Source organism: Dromiciops gliroides, chromosome 3, assembly GCF_019393635.1.
Source record: "Dromiciops gliroides isolate mDroGli1 chromosome 3, mDroGli1.pri, whole genome shotgun sequence".
In the NCBI taxonomy this organism is placed as follows: domain Eukaryota; kingdom Metazoa; phylum Chordata; class Mammalia; order Microbiotheria; family Microbiotheriidae; genus Dromiciops; species Dromiciops gliroides.
Genome location: NC_057863.1, coordinates 605,259,273 through 605,287,097, shown reverse-complemented (window position 1 = coordinate 605,287,097; position 27,825 = coordinate 605,259,273). Strand labels below are relative to the sequence as shown.

The 27,825-nt window shown below is 43.8% G+C and overlaps 1 protein-coding gene across 2 annotated transcripts in view; it reads left to right on the top strand.

The window, feature by feature from the left end:
- The first annotated feature begins 483 nt into the window (after positions 1-483).
- The window catches only part of WDTC1 (WD and tetratricopeptide repeats 1), a 70,323-nt gene continuing 42,981 nt past the window's right edge, over positions 484-27,825 (top strand). The window contains exons 1-3 of one of the 2 annotated variants that reach the window (XM_043994684.1): positions 484-556; positions 10,507-10,654; positions 17,576-17,659. In XM_043994684.1, coding sequence (XP_043850619.1) covers positions 10,547-10,654; positions 17,576-17,659 — 192 coding nt within the window. In that variant the 5' untranslated portion in view covers positions 484-556; positions 10,507-10,546. Of the gene's footprint in view, positions 557-846; positions 1,090-10,506; positions 10,655-17,575; positions 17,660-27,825 lie in introns of those variants that run through there. The other variant, XM_043994683.1, reaches the window with a different exon arrangement.

Here is a 27,825-nt window from a genome sequence, read left to right as displayed (position 1 = left end):
CGCACATAGTGGCGCTTAATAGTTGCTTGTTGACTGACTCCTTGAAGACAGTTTTCCTGCGGCCAAGGTGGCCCAGAACCCTGGGGTTGCGTAGAGCTAGGCAAAGGGACAGACGGTTGCAAATGTAAAGAGCAAGTCACTGCGGGCACTCGGAAAACGTTCGGGAGGGATGATGGAGCACTTGTGAATAGCTCTTCTCGAAACTTTGTATCTCTTCCAGTCCGTAGCGCAGAGCTCAGCGCACCGCAGGGGCTTAAGAAATGCTGGCTGCGCTAAACCAAACTCGTTAGAAGGTTCCGGACCGCGGCGGCGGGAGCGACCCGTTGGGACCTTTCTGGGTGGCGGCGGGGGCAGACCCCTAGGTGTCGCTAACGCAAACGGAGGTGGCGGGGCAGCCCGGGAGAGTCCCCAAAGCCCCGGGGAGGCGGAAAAACTACGAGTCCCGGCATTCTCTTCGGGCGCATCGCGCTTCCCCCTCCCCTCCGCCCATACCCCTCAGCGGGCGCCGAAGCCCATTGGCCGCGGCCTGGCGAGGGTCGCTCCCACCCACTAGCAGGTTAGTGGGCGCCCCTGGCAGACGTTGACCGGGGCGGGGGGCCTCCGCCATTCTGCAAGCGGCCGTCCGCTCTCGGCGTAGTGTAGGCGCCGGCGGGGAAGCGCAGGGCGGGGGCGCAGACGGCGTGGCGCAGGCGCGCTGCGCGGCTTCGCCCGGGTCCCCAGACAGCTGGCGGAGATAAACAGAGGAGGAGGGAAGGGAAGGGAAGGAGACGGGGAGAGGGAGGAGAGTGCGTGTGTGTGAGGGGGTGAGGGCGGGCGGGCTCGCGTGTGTGTGCGCGCGTGTGTGCGTGTGAGTGTGTGTGAGGGAGACGGACGGTGGGAGTGGGAGCTGGGCCGGGGGCCCGCAGCCCCAGCCGGGCTGGCCGCGGGGAGCATGGGAAGGGCTTAACGCGGCGGACCGGCCGAGCGAGCGACGGGCTGCCCGCTGCCGCCGGACGGAGCCGGCCCGGCCGCTGCCTCCCGCCGCGCCGACATGGGCTCCTGAAGTTGCACCGGCCGCTCGCTGCTCTGCTCCGGGACGAGGCCTGACAGGTGAGCCCGGCCCGCTCCCCTGGCCCCGGTCGGGGCGGGACGGAGGCCTGGGGACGAGGCGGGGGCGAGGCAACGACCCCCCCCCCCCCGCCACCTCCACCGGACACCCCCGGAGTCCGAGCAGAGAGCGAGGGCGGGGGGACTTGGAGCGGAGAGAGAGCCTGGTAACCAGAAGAAGAACTTAGGGGGAGCTAAGGGGAACCTTAGCAACTAGAAGAGGGGGACTTCGGGTAGTAGGGGGAGACTTTGGGGGAACAGAGGGGACCCTGGAAGGCAGAGGAGGGACTTGGGGGAGCAGAGAGAGAGCCTGGCAACCAGAGGGAGAACTCTGAAGGAGCAGAGGACCTTAGCAACTAGAAGTGGGGGCTTTGGAGAGTAGAGGAGAGACTTTGGGGGAGCAGAGAAGCACCCTAGTAACCCAAGGGAGAACTTTGAGGGAGCAGAGGAGGACCTTAGCAACTAGAAGTGGGAACCTTGGAGAGTAGAGGGGAGACTTAGGGGGAGCAGAAGGCACCCTAGCAATCAGATGGAGGACTTTGGGAGAAGGGAGGGGTCACTGGAACCCAGATGGGAAACGTGGGAAAGAAAGGGGAAATTTGAAGAAAGAAAGAAAGAGAGAAAGAAAGAAAGAGAGAAAGAAAGAGAGAAAGAGAGAGAGAGAGAGAAAGAAAGGAAAGAATAAACTTTGAGTGTAGAAAAAGGTATGATAGAACTGAGGAGTATAGGGAGGACACTGTCTCCAAGAAGGGAGGTTTTGAAAGGAGAGCAGGCCTTACCTATGCTAGGCACCTACAGGTTTATTGACCCGAGAAGGCTGAATATTTAAAAAGTACTTTTTGCCTGGGTTGGCTGAACACAGGCCTGCACAGGACCTGATTTGGGGGACCTATGGCTATGGAGTTTTGGAGACTCTCTTTGGGAGGTGGAGAAGGAGACAGAGCTGAGAGAGTGGTGGAAGTCCCACAATCACGAGACTTTGGGCAGAGTTTTGTTTGACATCTGATCTGGCACAGAACTCAGGAAGAGGGGGCAGGTGGAAATGCTGGGAGGGCTGCCACACTGACCTGACCCTTCTGTTTCCTTTGTGTTTGTGTGTGTGTGTGTATGTATGTGTATGAGTATGAGCTCTCAAGTTCAACAGAAGTTCCCCTTAGTTTTACTTCTGTGACCCTGAACTAAACTCTGTCCAGGTATCCCCCCAGCCCATGCTGGCTGGTGACAGTCACTTTTTATGTATGGATACATTATTCAGTCATCAGTTAAAACTGCATGAGGGACAGTTATTTAAGAGAGGGAGAGAGTCAGCCAATTCCAATTCTTTTTACTGAAGCAGCCTAATGGGACCCTCCCCTTGAATGGACATGGACATTACTGGCCTAGCCTGCAATTTTTCACTTATCAAATCTACACATGTCTTCTAGCAATTTACAAGAACCTCTGCATGAGAGACTTAAGGCTTGATTTGGGGGACTCTGATGTTTTCTCTAGAATACCTTACTTTGTGTCTTTGACCTAACTGTGCTCTCATTGGAATGGTTTTCAAATAGTTTAAAAAAAACACCCCCAAACCAAAAAACTACTTTGTCAGTGTCAGGAGTTGGAAATGCTCTTGGCAAAGTCTGACAGAGTGGAGCTGGAGAGGTAGATCGGTCTCCCAATGCATACTAGGCCTGAAATCTTGAGCAGAGGAAAACATTGGTCAGTGATCCCCACTTTGATCCATAAACAATAAAACCTGGATCCTGGGATGCAGACATTCAAACAGGTAGAACCCAGTAATCCTAACCAAGGCACATCTTTTGTTCCTCTTTTGTTACCTCTGGATAATCCAGAAAGTCATTAAGATGATAGGGAACAATGTTTGTGACCACATCAAATCCAACTTAGTTATCTCATTATCTGTGTTATTCTTAAAAATCACACTGTTAGAACCCATTGAGACAGTGGAAATCAACTAGTCCCAACTCATTAATTTTATAGAGGAGTGAAATTCAAGGAGTGGGGGTAGTGAGTTAGGAAAGTCAAGATTAGATCCCAGGGCTCCTGATTCCTGATCACTTGCTAGTTCCACGACAACAAGCTGCCTCTCACGTTTAAAAGAGTTCAGTTTAGACCTATGACTTTTAGATTGAATAGCCAGACTCTCTTTAATTGACTAACTGGTTCATGTTGTATCTTTCTTAATGTTAAACACTGTAGAAGATTTGTGAGGAAAAAGTCACCCTTTTTGGGTGCTGGACACTTTGATTTTGAGGTTCTTTCAGATTAAACAATTTGACTTCTCTAGGAGCAGTAAGGTTAACCTGAGTTCATCTTGAATCATTATGCAGAGGTGAACCTATAGAAGCTTCAATAACTAAATCACTACATTTTTACCTTCCCTTGCTATCATCCTGTGGTCTAATAGCATTAGATCTGACCTGAGGTCATTCGGAATAGCCGAGATGTTGTATAGCAGTCACGAGGTGGGCTTGGAGTCAGGAGTCTTGGATTCAAATTCCACCTCAAGCTATTACCGGCTCTGGGTGATCACAGGCAGATAATTTAGCATCTCCCAGCTTCAGTTTCCTCGTCTATAAAATTAGGGAATAGGTATTTGAATTACCTACTTCCTAAGGTGGGTTTGAAGAAAGCACTTTTCAAACATTAAAGCATTGCGTAAGCTCTAGTTAGTGATAATCTTATTATTGTGTTGGTTATGGTGACTTGTAGCACCTCTGCTTTTCTTTCCTTGGTCCTAAATCTGTCAGAGAATACAAATTTTTATTGCTAGAGGAAACTCTTAGCAGGGGTATATTAAAAGTTGGACCGCTTTTGTGTAGGGCAGGGACCTTTCACACAGAGGCAACTGGTAGTCATGCTTGGGTCCCTTTGGCTGTTGAGGGTCCTGAGTACTTTGGGTGCCCATCTGCAGAAGCAAATCAAAACCTAAGGATTGGTGTTTAAACTCTAAACATTGTTTTTCCTTTTCTTCCTAAATGTAAAAGTGACTCTGTTGTTCAATAGAGCATTGGCGAAGGGGAACACCGTGCATCATCAGTGGGGCCCAGGTAGGAAGGAAGAGGCTTGATATCTGACTTTTGTAACGATTGGAATGACACCACCTGCTGGAGACTTACAGTAGGAAAGCCCCTCCATGAGGAGAAGGCATCTGAGGGAAAGCCATGTGGCTTTTCTTTGGTGTCACTTGTGGGAGGAAGAACAGGCGAGGCTGGCTCTCTCGCTCTTTTGTTCCTCTGGAATCTCGTGGAGAGTGGAGCTAAATGCACTCTCCCTTTGATAGATGAATGAATCTAGGCCTCTTTCTCTTTACCAAATTCTTATTCTCCTTAATAAATGCTTAAAAGTCTAACTCTTGCTAAAGTTTATAATTTATTGGTGACCACTCATTAGCTGTTTTAGATTAGCTAGAATTTTAGCCCCTTACACTTTCCTCTAATGTCAACCAATTGAATAGTTTGTCCCCATTCCTCTAGAGTTCATTCTCTGCTTTCTCAAATCACCCCTGCTTCTTTAGACTATTGGTTTTGATCACTTGAGGACTCCTGATTAGAATATGTTCTTGCTGACTATGGCCACCTTCTTCTGTCCCATCTAGCGGCTTAGTTGCTGCTGCTGCTGCTACAAGATATCCAGCTGCTGAATTTTAAAACTATTAATAGGATTTTTGCTCCCTTTGACTAAGCTGGGGTTATTTAGGGAATGCTAGGTATACAGTGGAGATCCCTGTAAGGCAGTCAGGGAAGCTTGGGGAGAGGAGTACTGATTGGTTTACTCTCTAAGGCAAGATGAAGAAAGGCAAGGGAGCCACTCCTGCTTTGTCCCGGCTTCCTGAGTTTCAGAGCCCACTTTGTGTTATTAGTAATAGCTGTAAGCTCTGCATTGGGCTTTGTGGCATTAATGACTAATAGCTTAAAAACTTCAGGGCTGAATATAGCCCTAGAACATGTCAAGTAAGTGGGAGTGTCCCAAATGTGTGTAGGAGGACCTATGCAAAGGAAATCTTTATCCCACTACTGTCTTGGAAGGGCAGTTGCAGCGTGTTCCCTCCTGGTCTTGTCTCTTTACGTGCCTTTTTTTTTTTTTAAAAAGAGCAGAACTCAACCAGTTGGTGCAGTTTTCCTCGAAAGGGAAGTCAGATGATCTGAGGTGAGATTCTATTTTGGGTCCTGAAACTTAAGAAAAAGTGCCAGAGAGTTTGGATTCCAAGGGCTCCCCATTAGATGAGGGGCAGCTTCTTCTTGTGCCAGGACCCAGGGCATCTCTTCTGGAGCCCTGATGGGAGAGGGCCAGTGCCAAGAAGAACAACAGTGAACCATGGATACATCCACCTGGGAGATATATTTGCCCCATTCCCTGTGGAGAGGGAGCCTGAGGGTAGGAATGGGCTGGATCATGACTTGGTTGGAGTTTTTGTCTTCCTTTGCTGTTCTGTCCTTCTTCTTCTTCTGATCCTTTTAAATTCAGCTTTCTGCTGGGCTGCTGAGGAATTGTTGCTTGCAGCACAGAGAAGATGCAAGATAGTCACCGAACTGCTTTTCTGCTTGATGCAGAGGTATTTAGGTGCCAGTGGGTCTCTCTGTATGGCGGGGCTGCACTTGAAATCAACCCCAGTGTAACTTTAGCTCGAGGACTTCCCAGTCATTTGTCTCAAAAGCTTCTATAAGTGAGTGGCACCTTAACCAGAACCATTACAAGTCCTGCCACAACATAAGACAAGAGCCCAAAGCAGGCAGTCTTAAATGTGGTGAGAAAAGATAAAGATATTAAATAAATGCCCATTTCTCTCTCCTCTTCCCTCAAGATAATTAAGGGATGAAGGAAGTGAGGAGGGTGGAGAAACTTCAAGATAATTCAAAATCAAAATGCTGAGAGCCTCAAGGAAAAATTCTTACGAAGAGGAGAAAGCACCTTAATTAAACAATTTCGGGACTGAGGCAACATCGGTCATTTTTCATCAAAAGTTCTTTGGAATATAAAGTATTTCTTAAACTAGATGATTCCAAGCAAGGGAAAAGCTTGAATAACTTAGCATTGACTGAGATGGATTGGTAGCCTTAAAGGTGATGTGAAAACTCTATAGCTCCTTGGCAAATGACACAGTCTTGTGTTAAATGACATAGTCTCAAAAGTGGAAGGGACCCTGTGGATCTTTTACTTTCACCTGTACCTAAGCAAGAATTGTCTCTAAAAGAACACTTCCCCTTGTAATGGCTATCAGCCTCTGCTTGAAACCGCCCATTATATTCCACTTTTGGAAAGCTCTGATCCTTGGAAAATTCTTCCTTAAACCCAAATCTACCAACTTCTTCCCATTGTCTCTCCTTTTGCTGCCTCAAGCCAAGCAGAACAGATCAGATCATTTTCCCCAAATGACAGCCCACCCAGGTTGCTTTGTAAGACAACTCTTTTCTCTTCTCCAGGCTAAACATAACCAGTTCAACAGACTCTCCTGTGGCATGATTTGTAAGCTTCTCACCTCTTGGTTACCCCATCCAGAGGGGCTGCATCTTCTTAAAGTCATCCCCAGAATATGCCCACCAGAACACTGTACTCCAGATGTGGTGCACCAGGGTGAATGGGCTACTACCCATTTTACTTTGGACACAGAGCTTATAACTACCGCCCAAAATGGCATTCGTGTATCTGACCTTGCCCAGGAGTCCTTGCTGGAATCTGATTCCTTTTCATGTACATGAAGTAGCACCTAAGGTTCAGTTACCTTAGGAGTTATGTGTCACTTTATGTGAAGCATGACTTAAAACTAGATTACAGAATCTTACTGCTAGAAGGGAATTTGGAGATCATATAGGCGATCTCCCTCATTCTGCTGATGGAGAAACTGAGTAGCATAGAAGGAAGGTGACTTTAGCCCAGGAGAATAAGGAGGATATTCTAGAAGTCACAGATCCTTAGTGATCAAAGGATCAACCTCGTGTATCTAGGCACATGGTTTTGTATTGTATTTGTCTATCACTATTGTGGAAAAAACGTTTGCCCTTGGTCACATTTAGTGTGTTAATTACACCTCCTGTCAAGAAGTTGCAGCCTGTCCCAAATTTCTCACTTACGTAAATCCATTTGAGGTTTGTAAGCTAACAAGTTGGAGAGTAGCTGCACAGAGCTTTCCTGGAGAAAGTGCTTTGTGTACATGAAAGTGGGCATTCATCGTTAATGAATAAGAGTTGGCTTAACTGTTGATTTATTGATCTGTAATACCTGAGTTTGAGAGACTTAGAAGAAATTGGTTGTTACTTGGTATATTCAGTATTCTCCCTTCCTAGTGTGAACTCTTTACAGAGAGATTAAATATGAGCTGTTTTTATAGTCTCTGGATAGAAATGTGTCTAGATGTGTTTGTCTGCAGAACTTCAGAACTCATGAAGGCTTCTCTGTGATTGAACTCAAAGAATCCTAGCTCTGCCATCACTGACATTGTGACCTTGGGAAAGTCACTTAACCCATTCTGGGCTTCACATTCTCATCTGTGAAATGAAGATTAGACCAGATGATCTTTTAAGCTGATAGTTGTCTTCGGTATATCATTATATGAGTCTATAAACAAGCATTTATGAAGCACCTACTATGAGTTGGGTCTTATGCTGGTTCCCTTGCTGGGTGTTGAGTGTGGGGAGATGAAAGATTCATTGAATAAGATAGAATTCTTTGCTTGTGAAACATAAAAGGGAAAATGCTTCACATATAAATAATACAAAACAGACTTCATGTACCTTGAGAAGTACAGAGTTCTATATGAGAGCCAGGAACAAAGAATTTCTGACCACTGGGTTACTGGAGGTTTCATGGAAAAAGTAGCATCTGAGTTGTTGGGTCTTGAAACATGTTAAGGATGACAAGAGACATCATGTGGTTGGAGAAATAGCATTGTAGGCACAGAGAATGGGGTAAGCAAAGGGCCTGCTGGGAATGGCAGCTTCACTTAGGATCATCATCTTGGTGGGGGGAAATGGGAGGAGGCGGGGAGACTGAGGCTTTGCCCAGTGGCCCACTGCCTCAGCAGACTGCATGGAGATAAATCGTATTGTTTCTGACTTCAGGACATGCTCCTCTGTCACCTCCCACAGCCACCATCCTAGTTCACACCTTCATTCTCCTCTCACCTTGGATACTTCTCATTGGTCTCCCTGCTTCAAGTTTATCTCCACTCCACTCTGCTGCCAAAGTGATTTTCCTAAAAGTACAAAAAGTCCAGTGGCTCCTTATTAATTCAAGGATCAAATAAAAAGTACTGTTTTGCATTTGAAGTTCTTCACAGCCAAACCCCTTCCTATTTTTCCAGTCTCCTTGAACTTGACTCTTCTCCGAGTATGCTCTGATCCAGCTACGCTGGCCTCCTTGCTGGTCCCAGCACATGATCCATCTCTTGATACCATGCCTTTGCATTGGCTGTCCCCTTTGGCTAAAGTGTACTCCCTCCTTGCCTCTGCCTCATAGCTTCTTTGGCCTTCTTTAAACTTCAACTCAAATCCCACCTTCCATCAGGAAAGCAGGTCCTTCATGGTCTTTGTTGCTGATAGGCCTTAAAATCTTAGATTACCTTCCATTTTTGCAGTACGTATCTTACAGAGTTATTCTCGTGTCGTCTCCACCATTACAATGTGAACTCCCTGCTCTCCCTCTTGTTCCACAGCAGAGAGATCTGGGATAACTTGTTAGTGTTATACCTCAGCAACTATTGCATGAGAAAACTCAACAGTTACCTTGTTCCTGAACCAGAGATTAAAAATCTCTCTGTTGATTTGGGTGATTTGCTTTTGACTTTTGTATCACAAGCCAAAATGGTAGATGTCCTTGGACCGCACTTGGCTCCTGCTAATCATTTGAGTTAGCATTTTCATTTGAAACTTCCACTCCAACCTTAGGAAATTGGAAGGCCTGAAGCATCTTGGGATGTTTTTTGTTCCTGTGACATTTGTGTTTGTGGGTGGCGGGGAGAGCTACACTAGACATGTTAATAACTTTTTTAATCTTTGTTGCAGAATGCCTGGCACATGGTGAGTGCTTAATAAGTGCATGTTGATCCATTTATGAGAATGGAATCATAGACTCTTAGAACCAGGGAAGGGACCTTAAGAGAGCATCTAGTCCATCTCCTGAGGCCTGGAGGGAAGTGAAGGGACTGGAGCAAGGTCATTTCTTCAGTGGCAGGAAGATGAAAATGCGGGTGTTCTGGCTTCTGTCTCTCAGCTCTTTCTCTTATACCTCAGAGATCTCATTGACTAATAAATAATCTGCACCTAGTGTCCTGTCCGAATATTCGGACAAGGCTCTTCCTGCCCTTTTTTGGGCTTAGTAGGGTGTTTGATGTAGGACCAAGTGAGAACTACATGGCATGTGGAAAAGTGATTACCTATTGAACACCTCCTATGTGCCTAGCAATGAAATAAATCTAGATTGTAGGTGCAGAATTCATACCAAATTTGTGGCTCCTCACTGAAGTGTTCAGCAGGGGTCCTGCTGACCAGATGCTGCTGAGATTTTCTCTCTCTCTCTCTCTCTCTCTCTCTCTCTCACACTCACACACACACACACACACACGGATCTCTGATGTGGCCCATAACTGGGGCAGGGGGAGATCCTGTGCTCTGAGGGAGGGCGAAGAGCTAGGAGAGCCTTTCTTTAGGCAGGGGCATATGGGTACTGAGGAGTAGGAATCATGTAATGTAGCTCTGTGGAGTCTTAGAACCAGCCTAAGGAATTCAGCAGTGGAAAGGTGATGACTGCTCTAGCCATCACGCTGATTTGGCTGGCTGTAGAGAAACTTAGAGGACGTTAGCTAAGGGGCAAATACTGGAGCTATCCATGGACCAGAATTTATTAAGCATCTACTATGTACCAGGCATTATCATTAACACAAGAAAGCCCCACCCCACCCCCCAAAAACAGCTCAAAACTAGAACTGGAGTTGGAACTTCAACTTTAATAGTTTAAAACTGCACTAAGACTTTTGGAATATCCTGTGAAATGTATTTCTGGCAAAACACATGTAGCCCCTTTAGCATTTAGTCCCTTTCCTAGTAAGAGTTAGTCATTGGGGCACCTAGGTGGTACAGTGGATAAAGCACTAGCCCTGGAGTTGGGAGGACCTGAGTTCAAATCCGGCCTCAGATACTTGACACTTACTAGCTGTGTGACCCTGGGCAAGTCACTTAACCCCAATTGCCTCACAAAAAAAAAAAAGTCATTGCTTTCCACCCCCACTCCTGAGGTTCTTCAGTAAACCTGGGATGGGACTCATCCAGTGTATGAGGAACAAGGCTCTACTTAGACAATAGGCCATTAGCTAGAGTGTGCTGTTTAAGGGCTAGAGAATTCTGACACATGTATGAATGCACCCACATCCACATGCTTTTCCCCCTGGCCAATGTTTGATAGTGATTTTTTTTTTCTTTCCAGGTAATTACATGTGTGCCCCCTGGTCTCAGGCTTGGCTGGAATGCTTGGGGGTACAGAAGATCCTTCTAGAGCCTCCCTTTTCCTCCCCCATTTTGAGAAGATGGCAAAAGTCAACATAACTAGAGACCTCATTCATAGGCAGATAAAGGTAAGCAGCTCAGGATCACTATCTGGGGGATCAGAGTCTGGGGGACTGCATCCAGCCCACCTCATGGAGCCATAAGATGTTGGAGCTGAAAGAACATCTGGATGTGGAATGGTAGAGGTGGATGGGCCCTTAGTGATCATTTAGTTCAGTCGCCTTTTACAGATGAGGAAACTAGTAGTGACTGCGTTGCTACCCTGAGGAGGTGGTAACAGAGCCAAAGTCCAACCTCAGGCCCCTTGATTGAGTTCAGCGTTCTTTCCTCTGTCTGTACCCTCTTCCCTTCCCTCAGGGATTTGGCTTAATGGAGCCCTTCATCACATGGCTGCTCGTGACTTTGCTGTTCAATAAAGGTAGCAGCCAGGTTGGTGAGATGGGGTCTCCAGGAAGCATGTGTGGGCCTGAGCAGTGCTGGGATGTGGTAGAGGGTGAGACTGCCTCCCCAGGCTTCCATGCAAGTGTGAGGCTTCAGGAGGGTGGATCTTCATTGAACAGCTTTGTTCTCTTCAGAGCTCACCCACTTACAAGTAGCTGAGATAGAATGGGACAGAAACCACTGTTTTGATCACCTATGTGGTCTCTACTAAGTCTCTTGATATTACCTCTCTGGGACTCAGGTTCCATATCTATAAAATTAGGGGGTTAACCAGATGATCTTTAACTTTAAATGAGCGACCCCAAGAGTTTTATTCAGTTTTCTCCCGAGTTACCTTGCCTGAACTTTGAGGTTTTACTTACTCTTTGTACTGGGAGAGGCAGCATAGTGTTGTGGACCATGTACTGGGGCTGAGGGGAAAGGAACCTGGGGTCCACAGCTTCATTGATTAACTGTTGGATTATGGTCAGTTACTTCATGTCTCTGGACCCAGGCACACTCTAATGTAAAAAGGACTTGTTAATACCTATACTTTGAGTCAGGGAGACCTGAGTTCAAAACCAGCTTCAGACACTTCCTAGCTGGATGACCCTGGGTAAATCACTTCACTTCTCTTTGCATCAGTTTCCTCAACTGTAAAATGGAGTTCATAATAGCACCCACCTCTCAGGGTTTGGGGGAAGATCAGATGAAATAATATTCTTCAAGTGCTGAGCACAGTGTCTGGGGTTGAAGCTCAATAATGCTTGTTCCCTATCCTTCCTTTCCCTTCCCCATAAGACCTCACAGGCTGCTTAAGACCATTGTAAATTCTTTGCAAACACTTTGTAAATGTCGGTGGTTATTATGTCCTAGATGCCCAGTGATAGAGCAGCTCTGGACTGGCCTGGAGCTGCTGGGGAGGAGCTTGACTGGAGGCGCAGGACCCCAGGCCGGGAGAGTTACCTCGGGTTCTAGTCCCAGTTCTGCCACTAATTAGCTTTGTGACTTAGGTTGCAGAGCAGGGGAGAGCGCATGGCATAGTAGAAACACCAGTTCAGTCACTGTGAGAAGAGCTAGAACCAAATTCTAGGTCTAGAACTTAGAACAGTTCTCCTGACGGTGACCTCTTAGGGTCGGTTTCCTTCCCTGTACATTGAGGCAGAGGGTGGTGTGGGAGAGATGAACTAAATGGCTTTTAGGCCCCTTCTCACTGTGATCCTCTAATTTAGTCTAAGCCATAACTAAGCAGAGAGCTCCAGTGGCCAGCCAGCCTTCACGGATACCTCAAGTGAGGACGAGTTCTCATTCCACTTCTGGGACAGCCCTAATGAACTGTTAGGGAACTTGTCTTAGTCAGAATCTTCCATCATTGCTGCCCATCAGCCCTGGCTCTGCTCTCTGGCCCCACAGCTACCATATCACCCTCCCCACCCCAACACACGCTCCTCTTGTCTGCTTCAGGGGAGATGTCTGCACGTGGCCTTCAGCTGACTGTCTGCTGTAGGCCATGCCTTCATTGTCACCATGTTCACAACATCATTTAACCACTCAGAACCTCATCTGTTCCCTCCTCTGTCAAATTCTGATCATTATTAATCAGTTACTGTTTGATTGTAAGAATGAAATGAGAAAGCATTTGAAAAACTAGAATGCACCGCATACATACAATATGGTGGCGTGCCTTTACCTTTCTGAGCCTAGATTTCCTCATTTGTCAAGTGAGGACAATATTCCATATTCTTACCAACTGGCACAATTGATAGAAGTGTAATGTTCAAATACAAACTTAACATTTAGGATGTGTCTGGGGTTGTTGTTGTTGTTTTGCATGGGCCGAGTTAGGGAAAGCTGCAGAAAAGCAGATTTAGGCTGTCTATAAAGAGAAACTTTCTGGAAAGGGCGAGAGCTCTCTCATCACCAGAGGATTTTGGATGGAGGCCGGATGACCACTTGTGGGTGAGGTGGTGGATGGAGGTCCCGGCCAGCACTAAGATTCTATGATGCCCCAGTCCCAGCCCTAGAATCTTGGTGTTAAACAAGACTTTGAAGTAGAGACTGAAACTCAGAGACGCTTTGACTCATCCCCAGGTCACACGGGTCATCACCTGCATGTATATTTGGCATCTTCCCAGTGTGGTTGTTTTCCCATTAGATTCTAAGCTCCTCAGAGCAGAGAATTTGTGTTCTCATTCACAGAGCTTATCACAGTGGCCTGAAAAGAGTGGGAGCTTAGTATAAGTGTTTGACCGAGATGAGCCCTGTCTCCTAAGAACTCACAATCGCAAGGAGAAACCTTAAACTTAGAGGTGAATAGGCAGCCGCAGTTATCCTGGTACTTTGCTATATAGAGTCAGTGTCTGCTGTAGGACTGATTGTATTACTACAAAGTAATTAAATGGAGTTCTGTGCTGTTGTCAAATCACAGTGAGCCTCTGGTGTATTTGTATCACGTAGGGGGCATAGATATGTGAGGGTGGACATCCCAGGTAGAGAACAGGGAGAGTCTCCTTATGAATTGTATGCCCAGACAGTTTGGGATGATAGGAATTCATTAACTGTCTGCTAGTTAATAATCCAAGGAGGACTGTATGGAAGAAGCAGGGTTTCAGGAGTGCTTTTAGTGAAGGGAATGAGAGTTTAGGATGGAGAGGATTAGATGTGCTAAGGAAGGAGACCTCCTTAGGGAAAGGCTTCAGGGTAGAAGTGGTGCCTCTGGATTACAGAGATCTTGAGCAGGATGTGCTACTAGGTAAATGGTCATGATTTTTTTTTTTTTTAAGTGAGGCAATGGGGCTTAAGTGACTTGCCCAGGGTCACACAGCTAGTAAGTGTTAAGTGTCTGAGGCCGGATTTGAACTCAGGTACTCCTGACTCCAGGGCCGGTGCTCTATCCACTGCGCCACCTAGCCGCCCCAAATGGTCATGATAATAAACATTCATTGATTCGAAGAGGTTTGGGCATCTTTGAAAGACTAGACTTCAAGATTCTGAAAATCTGACTTCTCAGAGTCCCAGAGGTGTGAAGTTGATGTACATAGGTCAGTATGACTTCCTATTCTTCCCCACCTGTCAGAAAAGCTTCATAGTCTAGTTCAAACCCCAGCTCTTCCTCTAACACTCCAGCACACAATGAAGTTTCTTTTTTCGTTCCCCAAAAAAAGTCTTTTATGTGCTAGGCCCTGTACTTGATGCTGAAAGAAGGAAGAAGTATTTATGAAGTACTTACTCTGTGCAAAGCACTGTACTAAGGGCTAGGGAGACAAACAGAAAAGTCAGACATCTCCTGCTCAGTACCGCATGCAGGAGGTTTCAGCTGCATGTCAGATGGAAAGGGCCTGTGGTCCTTAGGGTGCAGATGGGAATACCTTTTCTTTAATGGTGTTTCCACTGATAAGATCCTATCCATTTCTTTTTTTTTTCTTTCTTTCTTTTTTTCTATCAGAAATCCATGTGTATTTATTGTCTGGCTCATCTGGATTTGCAGAGAATGTGCTTCTCAACATTTGTTTTTATAAGATTTCTAGTTTCTAATTTTTTTCCCTCCCTCCCCAAGACAGCAAGTAATCTGATATAGGTTATATATGTACAATAACATTAAACATATTTCTGCATTAGTCATGTTATAAGAGAAGAATCAGAGCAGAAAGGAAAAGCCTCAAAAAAGAAAAACAATAGCACCAAAAACAAGAGAAATAGTATGGTTCAATCTGCATCCATAGTATGGTTCAATCTGCATCCATATTCCACAGTTTTTTTTAAAAATTTTTTCTGGATTTGGAGAGCCTTTTCCATAATGAGTCCTTTGAAACTATCTTGTACCATTGTATTTCTGAGAAGAATCAAGTCTATCACAGTTGATCAACACATAATGTTGATGATACTGTGTACTATGTTCTCCTGGTTCTGCTCATCTCACTCATCCTCAGTTCATACAAGTCCTTCCAGGTTTCTCTGAAATCTGCCTGCTCATCGTTTCTTACAGCACAATAATATTCCATTACATTCATATACCACAACTTGTTCAGCCATTCCCCAATTGATGGGCAGCCCCATAATTTCCAATTCCTTGCCACCACAAAAAGAGCAGCTATGAATATTTTTGTACACGTGGGTGATCCTATCCACTTCTGATGTTGAATTGTGTGACACAGAAAAGGACTTTTCTGGTGAAAATATTCTTTTCTGGGTCTTTAGCAGTTGTGACTGCACCCCACCCCCCACTACCTAAACAGTTGCCAGGTTTCATCACCATGTGGCCTTGCTGCCCAGGATGACAGTTTTGGGGGATTGGCAGGAAGCTGGACGTGGGGACATGTGGTCTGGGGGGAACTGCTTCTCCCAGGGTTGTTTGGGTGATGCAAAGATGAAAATGATGAAATCTTTGCTAGTATGGCTCTTCAAGTTGTGTAGGGGAGTGAGACATATACACAGACAGCTCTACCACAGAGGAGAGAGCATTCAAATGCATAAGAAATGAGAAGCACTGGAAGATAGATGAACCAATGCTGGGGGAAGTAAGCAGATCCAGGAGAGAGCACCTGACAGTGTAAACAGAAAGTAAACCTAAACTGACCCAGCATGACTGCACAGAATTAAGAGAGTGTACCTCCCTCCCTTCATCTCACAATGGGGATGGGGGATACAATGGACATGGGATGTTTTATTTGGTGTCAGATGTGGTCCAGGAGGTGTCCATCTGGTATCTTTTCTATTTCCTTGAAAAAACCATTGCTGTCAGTTCCCAATAAAACCACATTGCCCTCAACAGAACTCTCCCTTGTAATAAAGAAATTTGTTCACTCGTTTTCATTTATGTCTGACTCTGTGACCCCCATTTGGGGTTTTTGGCAGAGATACTGGAGTGATTTTCCATTTCCTTCTCCAGCTCATTTGACAGATGAGAAAACTGAGGCAGACAGGGGGCACACAGCTAGTAAGTGTCTGAGGCCAGATTTGAACTCAGGTCTTCCTGACTCCAGGCATGGTGTTCTATCCACTTTGGTGCCACCAGCAGTCTGATAAAGAAAGACAGTTAAGTAAACCTTGCCTGACAATGTACACCTCACCCCCATATATAATCCACTCTTCCCCACTGAAAGGGAGGAAGCGTGATCCTTCATTAGTTCTTTGGATTGCTCATTGCAGTGATTTGATTTATTTTTGCATTTTTCTGAAAAGGGATGACTTGCTAGGGGTTGGGAGGAATAAAGAGAATATTTGGAAACAACGTAATGACAAAAGCTATCAAAATACAATTTAAAAATAAAATTACTTAAATGCAAAGAAAGGGTTAGGAAAAATGGGAGGGATTACTTCTATTTGGGGGAGCAGAGAGGAATCAGGGAAGTGAAGATTAGTGGAGGATGTGGCACCTGGACCTACAAGGAGGAGAAAGATGGCAGTAAGTAGAAATTGCACATTAGGGAGGAAAGTCTGTTTTAGGCATGGGGAAACAAAGATAGTGCAACTGGAAAGAAAAGGTGGCGGGATCTTGGAGTAGTGTCGAGTCCGTTTTGGTTGGAGTTGTATGAACTATGGCTGGAAGGACCGTTTGGAAAGATTGTGAGGGCCTTCAAATACGAAGCTAAGAAGTTTGCATTTTATTTTGCCCATGCAGAAGGCAACCACTGGAAATGTTTGACTGAGGTAGTAACTTGGTCAGAACTGTGCATTAAGGAAAATGTATAAAGGATGAATTAGAGACTGGAGGCAGGGCTATCGATTAGGAGGCTATGACAGTAGTTCAGGTGAAAGATGGTGAGGCTCTACAGGAGTGGTGTCCATGGAAGTGCAAAGGAGGAAATAGATTAGGGAGATACTGTGAAAGTAGCAGTGAGGGACATGGTAACTAGCTGTATTTGAGGAAGAAAGAAGTCAAGAATGAATCTGTCTGCAGTCAGTTGCTTGAATGGTTGGAAGGATGGTGTTATACTCAACAAAACTGGGGGAGTCGGGAGGAAGAATTGGGGTTTGAACATACCCACCATTATTTTGGTTATATTGAGTCTTTTCTCCAAATACTTGTAGAACTTTTAAAGTTAGTACATGGTTCTGACTCTTATCAGTTGTAGGACTATGAACAATTCACATAGCCTCTTTTGGGCCTCAGTTTCCTAATGTGTAAGATGGAGATATACAACCTACCCCAGAGGTGCTATAGAAACGTGAGGTTTGGTGTGTGGTTTTTTAAAATGTGATCACTTGATTGTATGTTTTCTTTTTTTAAAAGGGAAAAAAATACAACAGCAAAAGTAGCCAACACTTAGGCTTAGTCTGACAGTCTGATGCTGAAGCAGATAGCATCTCATCCCTGTAGTTTTCCACCTCTGCATGGGGTATTTTTCAAAGCTATTTAAAGCCATTTTAAGAGTATTTTTCTATCACTACTTGGAACCTTGGAACTGCCCTCTTCACCAGTAGAGTATAAGCTTCTTAGGGGCAGTTCAGTGACTTCTTTTGTATTTCCCATACTACTTAGCACACTGCTGGATGTTTGATAGATGCTTCAGGAAAGACTTGTTAAACTGAATTGATAAAACCTTAGGATTGTTTTCATTTTTTTCTAGGAGCGGGGTGCATTGAGCTTCGAGAGGCATTACCATGTCACGGACCCATTCATCCGTCGGCTGGGCCTAGAAGCTGAGCTGCAGGTAAGATTTCGAACCTGTAACCTAATTAATGGCCAGATGGTCTACTCTTAGGGATGGGAGGGAACCCACTGTGGATTGGTTAGAACACCTTTTCAGAATTGGACTCTTAATGTTAGTTACACTTCTATCTCACACACACCCCTCACCCTCATTGAACTAAAAAGGTAAAGCTGCTAAAAAATCCAAAATCCAAATGATTGTAGAAGACAAATAGGAATGATTTCTGCATTATCTGCACTATCCATGTTCCACATTCTTCTCCATTACTTGAATGAAGGACTATTGCCATACAACTCTTCTCTAATCCTGGCCTGGATTTGACTGTTTTATGGTTTTACAGTCACAAATCATTTGAGTTGAAGAGGAGCTTAGAATACAGAATGTCAGGGTTGGGAGGGGCCTCAGAGGACTTCTAATCCATTTCCTTAATTTCATAGAGATTTTATATTAGATCCTCAAGGTGATAGGGAGCTACTGCAGGGGGTGACCCAGTCACACTTATGTTTTAGGAAGGTTAATTCAGCAGCTAAGTGGAGTCAAATTGGAGTGGGGAGAGACTTATGATAGGCAGAACCACCAGCAGGCTGATTGGCATGAGGTGATGAGGGCTTGTGCTATATGAATAGCAGTGTTAGAGGAGAGAAGACAAGTTCTAAAGGTAGAATTGACCAAAGGAGGAGAAATTGATTTATTCAGATTTACTCTTTTGGGGGGGGGGGATGGGGGTTAAGTGACTTGCCCAGGGTCACACAGCTAGTAAGTGTCAAGTGTCTGAGGCTGGATTTGAACTCAGGTACTCCTGAATCCAGGGCCAGTGCTCTATCCACTGTGCCACCTAGCTGCCCCCTCCAGATTTACTCTTTTTTTTTTTTTTTTTTTGGTAAGGCACTTGGGGTTAAGTGACTTGCCCAGGGTCACACAGCTAATGTTAAATGTCTGAGGCTGGATTCGAACTCAGTATTCCTGTATCCAGGGCCGGTGCTCTATTCACTGCGCCATCTAGCTGCCCCCAGATTTACTCTTAAAGGGCACCTTGTTGAAGTCACCTCGTTTGGTGGAGGGAGTACCGACAAGGGAGCAGTTAACTTTTCTGATTTTGGCTTCCTTATCTGTAAAACTGCAGTCAGACACTTCCTATCTCAGGGCTTGTTGTGAGGCTCAGACGAAGTCATGGATATGAAAATGATGACATATTACCCAGTTATAAGATATTCTTTCAAAAGTGGGTTGTTGGGGGGCAGCTAGGTGGTGCAGTGGATAAAGCACTGGCCCTGGATTCAGGAGGACCTGAGTTCAAATCCAACCTCAGACACTTGACACTTACTAGCTGTGTGACCCTGGGCAAGTCACTTAACCTCAATTGCCTTACCAGAAAAAAAGAAAAAAAATCAGTCAGGCTCTATATTTCTCCTCTCATCCCCCCCTTTTCTTTCCCCGGCTTAAGAGAATTCTGCCTTCCGGTTTCTTTACACTCCTGAACAGTGGCTTTCTGCCCACTCATAGCCGCCAGAGCTTTCAGTGTCCTGTGGACCTGTCATCAGGTTTTGCTGGTTTATGTGTAACTCTTCAAATAGTCTGCAGCCATTTTCTTCCCTATTTTAGTTTCCCCTTCCACTCACCCCTCACTCCCAGTCATAATCCTAGGAACCAGTCACATCTTTTTGGTTGTTTTGCCTAAAAACAAGAAGATTGTGAAAATTATTCAAAGTACCTTCCTCTTTCTAATGAACTCTCCTCAATTTCCTTTCCTTCGGGTCTAATGAACATTTTTACTGGTTGAGAGGCAGTTTGCATTTTATCAGGAGGTCTTAGAGGCAGAAGATCTTACTGCCTGTTGTCTGTCTACCTCCCTTGCCTCCCTCCCTCACTGAGGTTGGAAGGACATTGGCAGCTTGCTAGCTGATGGATCCTACTGGTGCTCAGCACACAGCTTTGACCTGCTGTCTTTCCCCCCGGGTCAGTTTGCCCCTCCTTAGGCAGCCTGGGGGCCTTCCTTGCCTCATGTTCCCTAACTCTGGTGGACTCACCAAATTAATGGCAGATTTATTGCCAGTATCTGATCAACTCTGACCCTCCTGGGGCTTGAGAGATGTGCCAACCTCAGCCTCCCTCTGCATATACCCCCTGGCATGGGCAAGAGACTTGATTTGTAATGCCAGTTCTCCCAGTTATATGCTCTGTGTAAGGGGCAAACTTTGCTTTTCCTCTCTGAGCCTGTGTCCTAGTTTGTAAAATGGAAAATTGGGAACAGTCATGGTTATGTCTACCTTAGAAGGTGGCTGTGAGGATGACATTCAATCATGTACATAAATAAAGCTTTCTATAAAGCTTCAAACACTGGTGAATGGGAAGCTCTTAGAGTTGTACAGAACTTCATGTTTTGAGGAAAGATAAAAGGGGAATGGGCTGCTCTGAGAGGTCATTACCTCTCCAGCTCCTGGGTGAGGCCTTCTGAGGGACAGTGGATAGCCACTTGTTAGGGGGTGGGTTTGAGATAATTTTGCCCAGTTAAGTTTGGGCACAGATGTCCACTGAGATCCCTTCTGGATTGGAGATTGTCTAAAAAAAAGTGGATTTGTCCTGGGCATTTAGTAAGAGCTCATCAGTTCGTGTGATTTATTCCTCTGCCATCTGGCTCCAATTTTGTCTCCAAACATAACACCTAGTTAATAATCTCTCTTCCTTTTGACTTTCTGTGACTTTCCCATTTGCCTTCAGGTCTCTGTGGTGTTTTGGGTTTGGCCAGTTTGGCGTTTCGTTACTCTGCCTACACACTACCAGAGTTTGTCCCTGTGTCCATGGGACTTCAGTTTTGAAAAGTTTCTAAGTCTCATTTGGCTTATTTTTGCTTCTTTGGCATTTTCCACCTGTATTCTTCCTAGTTAGGGCCCCAAGTTGTTTGTTTTTTTTGGTTTTGGAGGGGTTTTTTTTTGGTGAGGCAATTGGGGTTAAGTGACTTGCCCAGGGTCACACAGCTAGTAAGTGTCAAGTGTCTGAGGCCGGATATGAACTCAGGTCCTCCTGAATCCAGGGCCAGTGCTCTACCCACTGCGCCACCTAGCTGCCCCAGGGCCCTGAGTTTTTGACAGCTTTTATTGCCTTGAGGTTCATTTTTTTAACTTTATGGTTGAGTGGCTTCTCCCCAGATGTTTCCATCTACCCTTTTCCTCCTTAATTTGGTCCTCTTTGCGCAAACTGAATCAGAATCCTAGTCAATTTTTCTATACTAGGAAATTATCCCAAGTACACTCTTTATCATGTTTGCCAGGTTTTTTTGGTTTTGTTTTATTTTGTTTTTTTGCGAGGCAATTGGGGTTAAGTGACTTGCCCAGGGTCACACAGCTAGTAAGTGTCAAGTGGCTGAGGCCAGATTTGAACTCAGGTCCTCCTGACTCCAGGGCTGGTGCTCTATCCACTATGCCACCTAGCTGCCCCTTCCAAGCACACTCTTTAAAACCTAGTCACTCCCTTATTATAAAACAAACTTCCAGCATATAGGTTAATAGTTACTTACCCCCACCACTATCAACTGCTGATCTAAAGGCACACGGATGAGTTCATAGAAGGTTAGACCTATATGGGTTGAGTCCAGTCCCCCATTTTACAGAAGAGACGATGGAGGCCCAGCCATAGGAAGGACTTTGCCTATGTTCACGCAGACATTAGTGTTAACTATTTGCAGCTGGGACCAGAATCCATGTTCCCAAAACTCTGGGTTTTTTTGCATCCTCCTATGGTGCTTTAAGTTGAATCAGGAAAGACTTTTCCACCTTTCTTCCTTGATCTAGAGGACTCTTAACACATTCCTTGAGTAAGATCATCATCATACTTAAACCTCTTCTATCAGACATCTGACAGCTAGGCCCCTTTCTGTTTCCTGAGCCTCTAAACTTAGGTATGTATATACTACATACATAATGCTACCACCTCCCATTTCTCTCTGTGTATCTTCTGAATAGCTATACCTCTCTAGGAATGTGTGTGCTATCTTGTTATGACCCAGTTACTCTGATTATTTCCTAACTCAAGAAATCTACCTGTTTCCTTCATTTTCCTGGCATTATGAAGATCCAGGTTCAAATTTGGCCTCACATGCTCACTAGTGGTGTGACTTCGGGCAAGTCACTTTACCTCTGTTTACCTCAGTTGCCTCATCTGTAAAATGGGGATAATAACAGCATCTATCTTGCAGGATTGTTGTGAGGATCAAATGAGAGAGTATTTGTGAGGTGCTTTTTTTATTTTTTATTTTCCCCAGTTAAATGTAAAGACAGTTTTTAACATCTTTAAAAAAAAAATTTTTTTTTAAATTTTTTGCGTGGTTGAGTTCCAAATTCTCTCCCTCTCTCCTCACCCTCCTCATTGAGAAAGTTCTACATGTACATTCATGCAAAACATATTTCCATAATAGTCATGTTGTGAAAGAAACACAGACTAAGAAAAAGTTTAAATATGTATGCTTTGGGATGCCCATCAATTGGGGACTCGCTGGACAAGTTGTGGTATATGAATACAGTGGAATACTATTGTGCTGTAAGAAACGATGAGCAGGAGGAGTTCAGAGAAACCTGGAGGCTCTTGCATGGGCTGATGATGAGTGAGATGAGCAGAACCAGGAGAACATTGTGCACAGTATCATCAACATTGTGTGTTGATCAACTGTGATAGACTAGATTCTTCTCACCAATCCAATGGTACAAGAAAGTTCCAAAGGACTCATGATGGAAAAGGCTCTCCAAAGCCAGAAAAAAAAAGAAACTGTGGAATATGGACGCTGATTGGACCATACTATCTCTTTTGTTTTTGGTGCTGTTTTTCTTTTTGGAGGTTTTTCCTTCTTGCTCTGATTCTTCTTGTATAACATGACTAATGCAGAAATATGTTTAATGTTATATATCAGATTGCCTGCTGTCTAGGGGAGGGGGGGAAGGGAGGAGAAGGAGGGAGAAAAATTTTAAATTGGAAATCTTATCTAAACAAAGGTTGAAAACTTAAATAAATAAAATTTTTTTTAATGTATGCTTTGATCTGCATTCAGACTCCATCATTTCTTTGGAGGTAGATAGCATTTTTCATCATAAATCCTTAGGAATTGTCTTGGATTACTGTATTGCTGAGAATATCTGAGTCATTCACACTTAAACTTCCTTACAGTATTGCTATTATTAAGTACAGTGTTCTCCTGGTTCTGCTTACTTCACTGTTCATCAGTTCATGTAAGTCTTTCCTGGTTTTTCTGAAAGCATCTTGCTCATCATTTCTTATAGAACAGTAGTATTTCGTCACAATCATATGCCACAACTTGCTCAGCCATTCCTCAATTTATGGGAGTCCCTTCAATTTCCAATTGTTTGCCACCACAAAAAAGAGCTTCTATAAACATTTTTATACATATAGTTCCTTTTCCTTTTAAAAAAAAATTTCTTTGGGATACAGACATAGTAGTGGTATTATTCGATCAAAGTGCATGCAGTTTTATAGCCCTTTGGATGGAGCCCTTTGGACACCTTGCTATTCAGAATGGTTGGATCAGTTCACAACTTTACCAACAGTGCTTTAGTGTTCCAATTTACCACATCCCCTCCAACTTTTTCCTTTTCTTTTCTTTTGTTTTTGTTTTTGTTTTTGTTTAGTGAGGCAACTGGGTTTAAGTGACTTGCCCAGGGTCACACAGCTAGTAAGTGTTAAGTGTCTGAGACTGGATTTGAACTCAGGTACTCCTGACTCCAGGGCTGGTGTTCTACTGTGCCACCTAGCTGCCCCAACATTTTCCTTTTCTGTAATAGTAACCAATCTCTGATAGGTGTGAGGCAGTACCTCAGAGTTGTTTTAATTTGCATTTCTCTAATCATTGGTGATTTAGAGCATTTTTCCATATGACTATAGATAGCTTTGATTTCTTCTTCTGAAAACTACCTGTTCATATCCTGTTAGCAAATGACTTTTCATCATCCCGCTGCACTTTCCTGCCTCTCAGTAGACCCTATGCTTGGAATACCTGAACCACCATCGCTCTCCACCTGTTGAGTTCCTCCCTGTTCTTTAAAGCCCAGTTTAAGTCTTACAAATAACAGGAACTCGTCCCTGATTCTCCTTCTCTAAATTCACACATCACTTTGTACCCCTGATGTACTTATGTTAGTTACTTTGTATTATGGGTGGGTTGATATTACTGTTGGCCAAGTCTGGAGCTGATTGAACAGTTATTTCCAATGTACTGTATCTTATTTCAGTGCCAAAATAGAAATCTGTGGAGTACTGTCCTTGATTCTCAACATTTTTATTAATGACTTGGTTGAAATCAGGTGTGATTATCAGATTTATAGAAAAGGCAAAACCCAGAGGAGCCACTAATCAGAGAGGTGACAGTATTAAGGTTTTAAATGGTCTTAACAGTTTGTGATTTCATAGGAAATAATGTAAAGTGTTGTATTTTTAAATTGCATAAGTGCAGGATGGAGTCATTTAATCAACAAGCATTTATTAAGTACTTAGAATGTGCCAGGCATTATGATGAGTGCTGGGAATATGGAAGAAAGGCAAAAAATAGCCTTTGTCCTCAAGGAGTATACGATATAATGGGAGAGATAACATGTGAATAACTAAGTCCACACAAGATGTATTTGGAGTGGATGAAGATGCCATACAAGGAGAAGACAGATGCAGCTGGGGGCAGGGACAGGGAAAGGTCTTCCACAGAAGGTAGGGTTTCAGCTGAATCTTGAAGGAAGTCAGGGAAACAAAAAGGTAGAACCTGGGGTAGAGCCAGGCATGCCTGGTTTAGCATTGATTTCTTTTTTAAGTTAGTTGTTTTTTGTTGATCATGTTGTTCCTGCGAACAGTGTAATACATTTGCTGAAAAAAGCTAACTCAGTCTTAGACTTCATTCATAGAAGTATAGTATCTAAATGAAGCATAGTCATGGTCCTATTGTATTCTGTGCTGATGGTACCACATTGGGCACGTTGTTAAATATTCTGAACACCCCTTTTAAGAGAGCTATTAGACCTCAGTTTCCTCATTTGTAAAATGAGGAGTTTAAATTAGATGATCTTTTTAAGGCTCCTTCTATAGAAACTCTAAGTCCAGTCAGTGATTCTACAATCTTCCATGGTTCTTTTATAGCGTCCCTGTGTAAAGGACAAATAACCATTTACTCCTTTCCTTAAGAGCTTTTTATGTTGTTGGGGGACCTCCTGGAATCCAACACATGTTTTTTGAACCATTTTCTTTATTGGAGTGAACTGACAGGACAGCACAACTCTACCTTCCATCACTCCTCTCTTTACCTTCCAGTGGCCTGAAGTCATGGTTGATGTTGTAGGATTATGGCATTATAACAGCATAATCCCTAAGATCGTAGTATCTAGACTTGGAAGAGCCCATGAATCATGCATGCAATCCAGCCCCACCATTTTACAAAAGGAGGGGAAAGAGGGCAGAAACTGAAGTCCAAAGAGTGACCCCCCCCACCCTCAGTTGCTCAGCAGTAGAGCTAGAATATGACACAGGTGCTCTGTGTCATATTCTGCAGCCCTCTCTAATATGCCGCCGTTCCACCTCGTGTGTTGTAGACTGAGTAAACTTCATTTAAATGAGATTACAGAACATTCCAAAGTAATCATATGGAACTTCAGTTAGTTATCCATCCACACACCTTCTGGAGCACTTGCTCTGCCAAAAGCAGAGCAGCAAATCATACTTTACATGCCCTCAAGATAATTTCATTGTTTGAAAGGTGGGGTCTCCCCCAAAATGGAGATTCTCTCCTAGACCTGATTCTCACCAACAGGAAGACCTGGTTGCTAGGTTGAAAATGATGGGAAACTACTCCCTCTTATGAGAGAAGGACAGGGAAGCTGAGAATGGGGTTACACGTGCATCAGCTTTTGAGCTAGCCTGTTTCAGAACAGTTCAGAAGAAAACTAGGTATCATCTCATGGAATAAATTCTTTTTAGAAAGTCAGCCAAAGGGGCGGCTAGGTGGCACAGTGGATAAAGCAGTGGCCCTGGATTCAGGAGTACCTGAGTTCAAATCCAGCCTCAGACACTTGACACTTACTAGCTGTGTGACCCTGGGCAAGTCACTTAACCCCCATTGCCCCTCAAAAAACAAAACAAAACAAAATAAAGAAAGTCAGCCAAGACAAGGAGGAAACGAAACTATCACTCTTTGAAAATGATATGATGGTATACTTAGAGAATCCTAGAGAATCAACCAAAAAACTACTTGAAACAAGTAACAACTTTAGCAAAAATTGTAGGATATAAAATAAATCCACAGAAATCATCAATATTTCTATACATGACCAACAAAGCTCCATAGCAAGAGATAGAAAGAGAATTTTCATTTAAAGTAACTGTAGATAATATAAAATACTTGGGAGTCTGCCTGCCAAGACAAACCCAGGAACTCTTTGTTTTGTTTTGTTTTGTTTTGTTTTTAGTGAGGCAATTGGGGTTAAGTGACTTGCCCAGGGTCACACAGCTAGTAAGTGTTAAGTGTCTGAGGCCGGATTTGAACTCAGGTACTCCTGACTCCAGGGCCGGTGCTCTATCCACTGCGCCACCTAGCTGCCCCCCAGGAACTCTTTGAACACAGTTACAAAACACTTTTTCACACAAATAAAATCAGATCTAAATAATTGGAAAAATATCAATTGCTCATGGATGGGCTGAGCTAATATAATAAAAATGACAATTCTACCTAAATTAATTTACTTATTCAATGTCATACCAATCAGACTACCTAAAAATTATTTTGCAGAGCTAGAAAATTTAACAACAATTCATCTGGAAGAATACAAAGTTAAGAATATCAAGGGAACTAATGAAAAAAAAAATGCACAGGAAGGTAGGCTAGCCTTACCAAATCTGAAGCTATACTATAAGGTGGCAGTCATCGAAACTATTTGGTACTGGCCAAGAAATAGAATGGAGGATCAATGGAAGATGTTAGGAACAAAAGACACAGTAGTAAATGACATTAGCAGTGTACTGTTTTATAAACCCAAAGACTCCAACTTCTGGGATAGGAACTCAGTATTTGACAAAAACTGCTGGGAAAACTGGAAGATAGTATGACAGAAACTAGGCATAGACAAATGTTTTATACCATATTCTAAAATAAGGTCAAAATAGGTACATGATTTAGACATAAATGGTAATACCATAGGTAAATTAGGAGAGGAAGGAATAGTTTACCTCTCAGATCTATGGAGAGGAGAAGAATTTATGACCAAACAAGTGATAGAGAATATTCTGAAATGCAAAATGGATGATTTTGATTACATTAAATTAAAAAGGTTTTGTACAAACAGATGCAATGCAACCAAAATTAGAAGGGAAGCAGAAAGCTGGGAAACAATTTTTACAGTCATTGTTTCTTATAAAGGCCTCATTTCAAAAATATAAAGGGAACTAAATCAAATTTATAATAATGCAAGTCATTCCTCAATTGAGAAATGGTCAAAGGATATGAACAGGCAGTTTTCAGATGAAGAAATCAAAGCTACCTATTGCCATATGAAAAAATGCTCTGAATTACTACTGATTAGAGAAATACAAATTGAAACAATTCTGAGGTACTACCTCACACCTATCAGATTGGCTAACATGACAAAAACGGAAAATAATAAATGTTGGAGAAGCCGTGGAAAAATTGGAACACTAATGCATTGTTGGTGGAGTTGCGAACTGAACTAACCATTCTGGAGAACAATTTGGAACTATGCCCAAAGGGCTATGGGACTGAGCATACCCTTTGGCCCACTAATACCACTACTTAGGTCTGTATTCCAAAGAGATAATTAAAAAAAAGGAAAAGGAGCCACTTGTACAAAAATACTTATAGCAGTTCTCTTTGTGGTGGCAAAGAATTGGAAATCAAGGAGATGCTCATCAACTGGGGAATGGCTGAATAAGTTGTGGTATATGAATGTAACGGAATATTATTGTGCCATAAGAAATGATGAGCAGGGGAGCAGCTAGGGTGGCACAGTGGATAAAGCACCAGCCCTGGATTCAGGACGACCTGAGTTTAAACCCAGCCTCAGACACTTGACACTAGCTGTGTGACCCTGGGCAAATTACGTAACCCTCATTGCCCGGCTTTAAAAAAAAAATTTTTTTTTAATGTTGAGTGGACAGATTTCAGAAAAACTTGG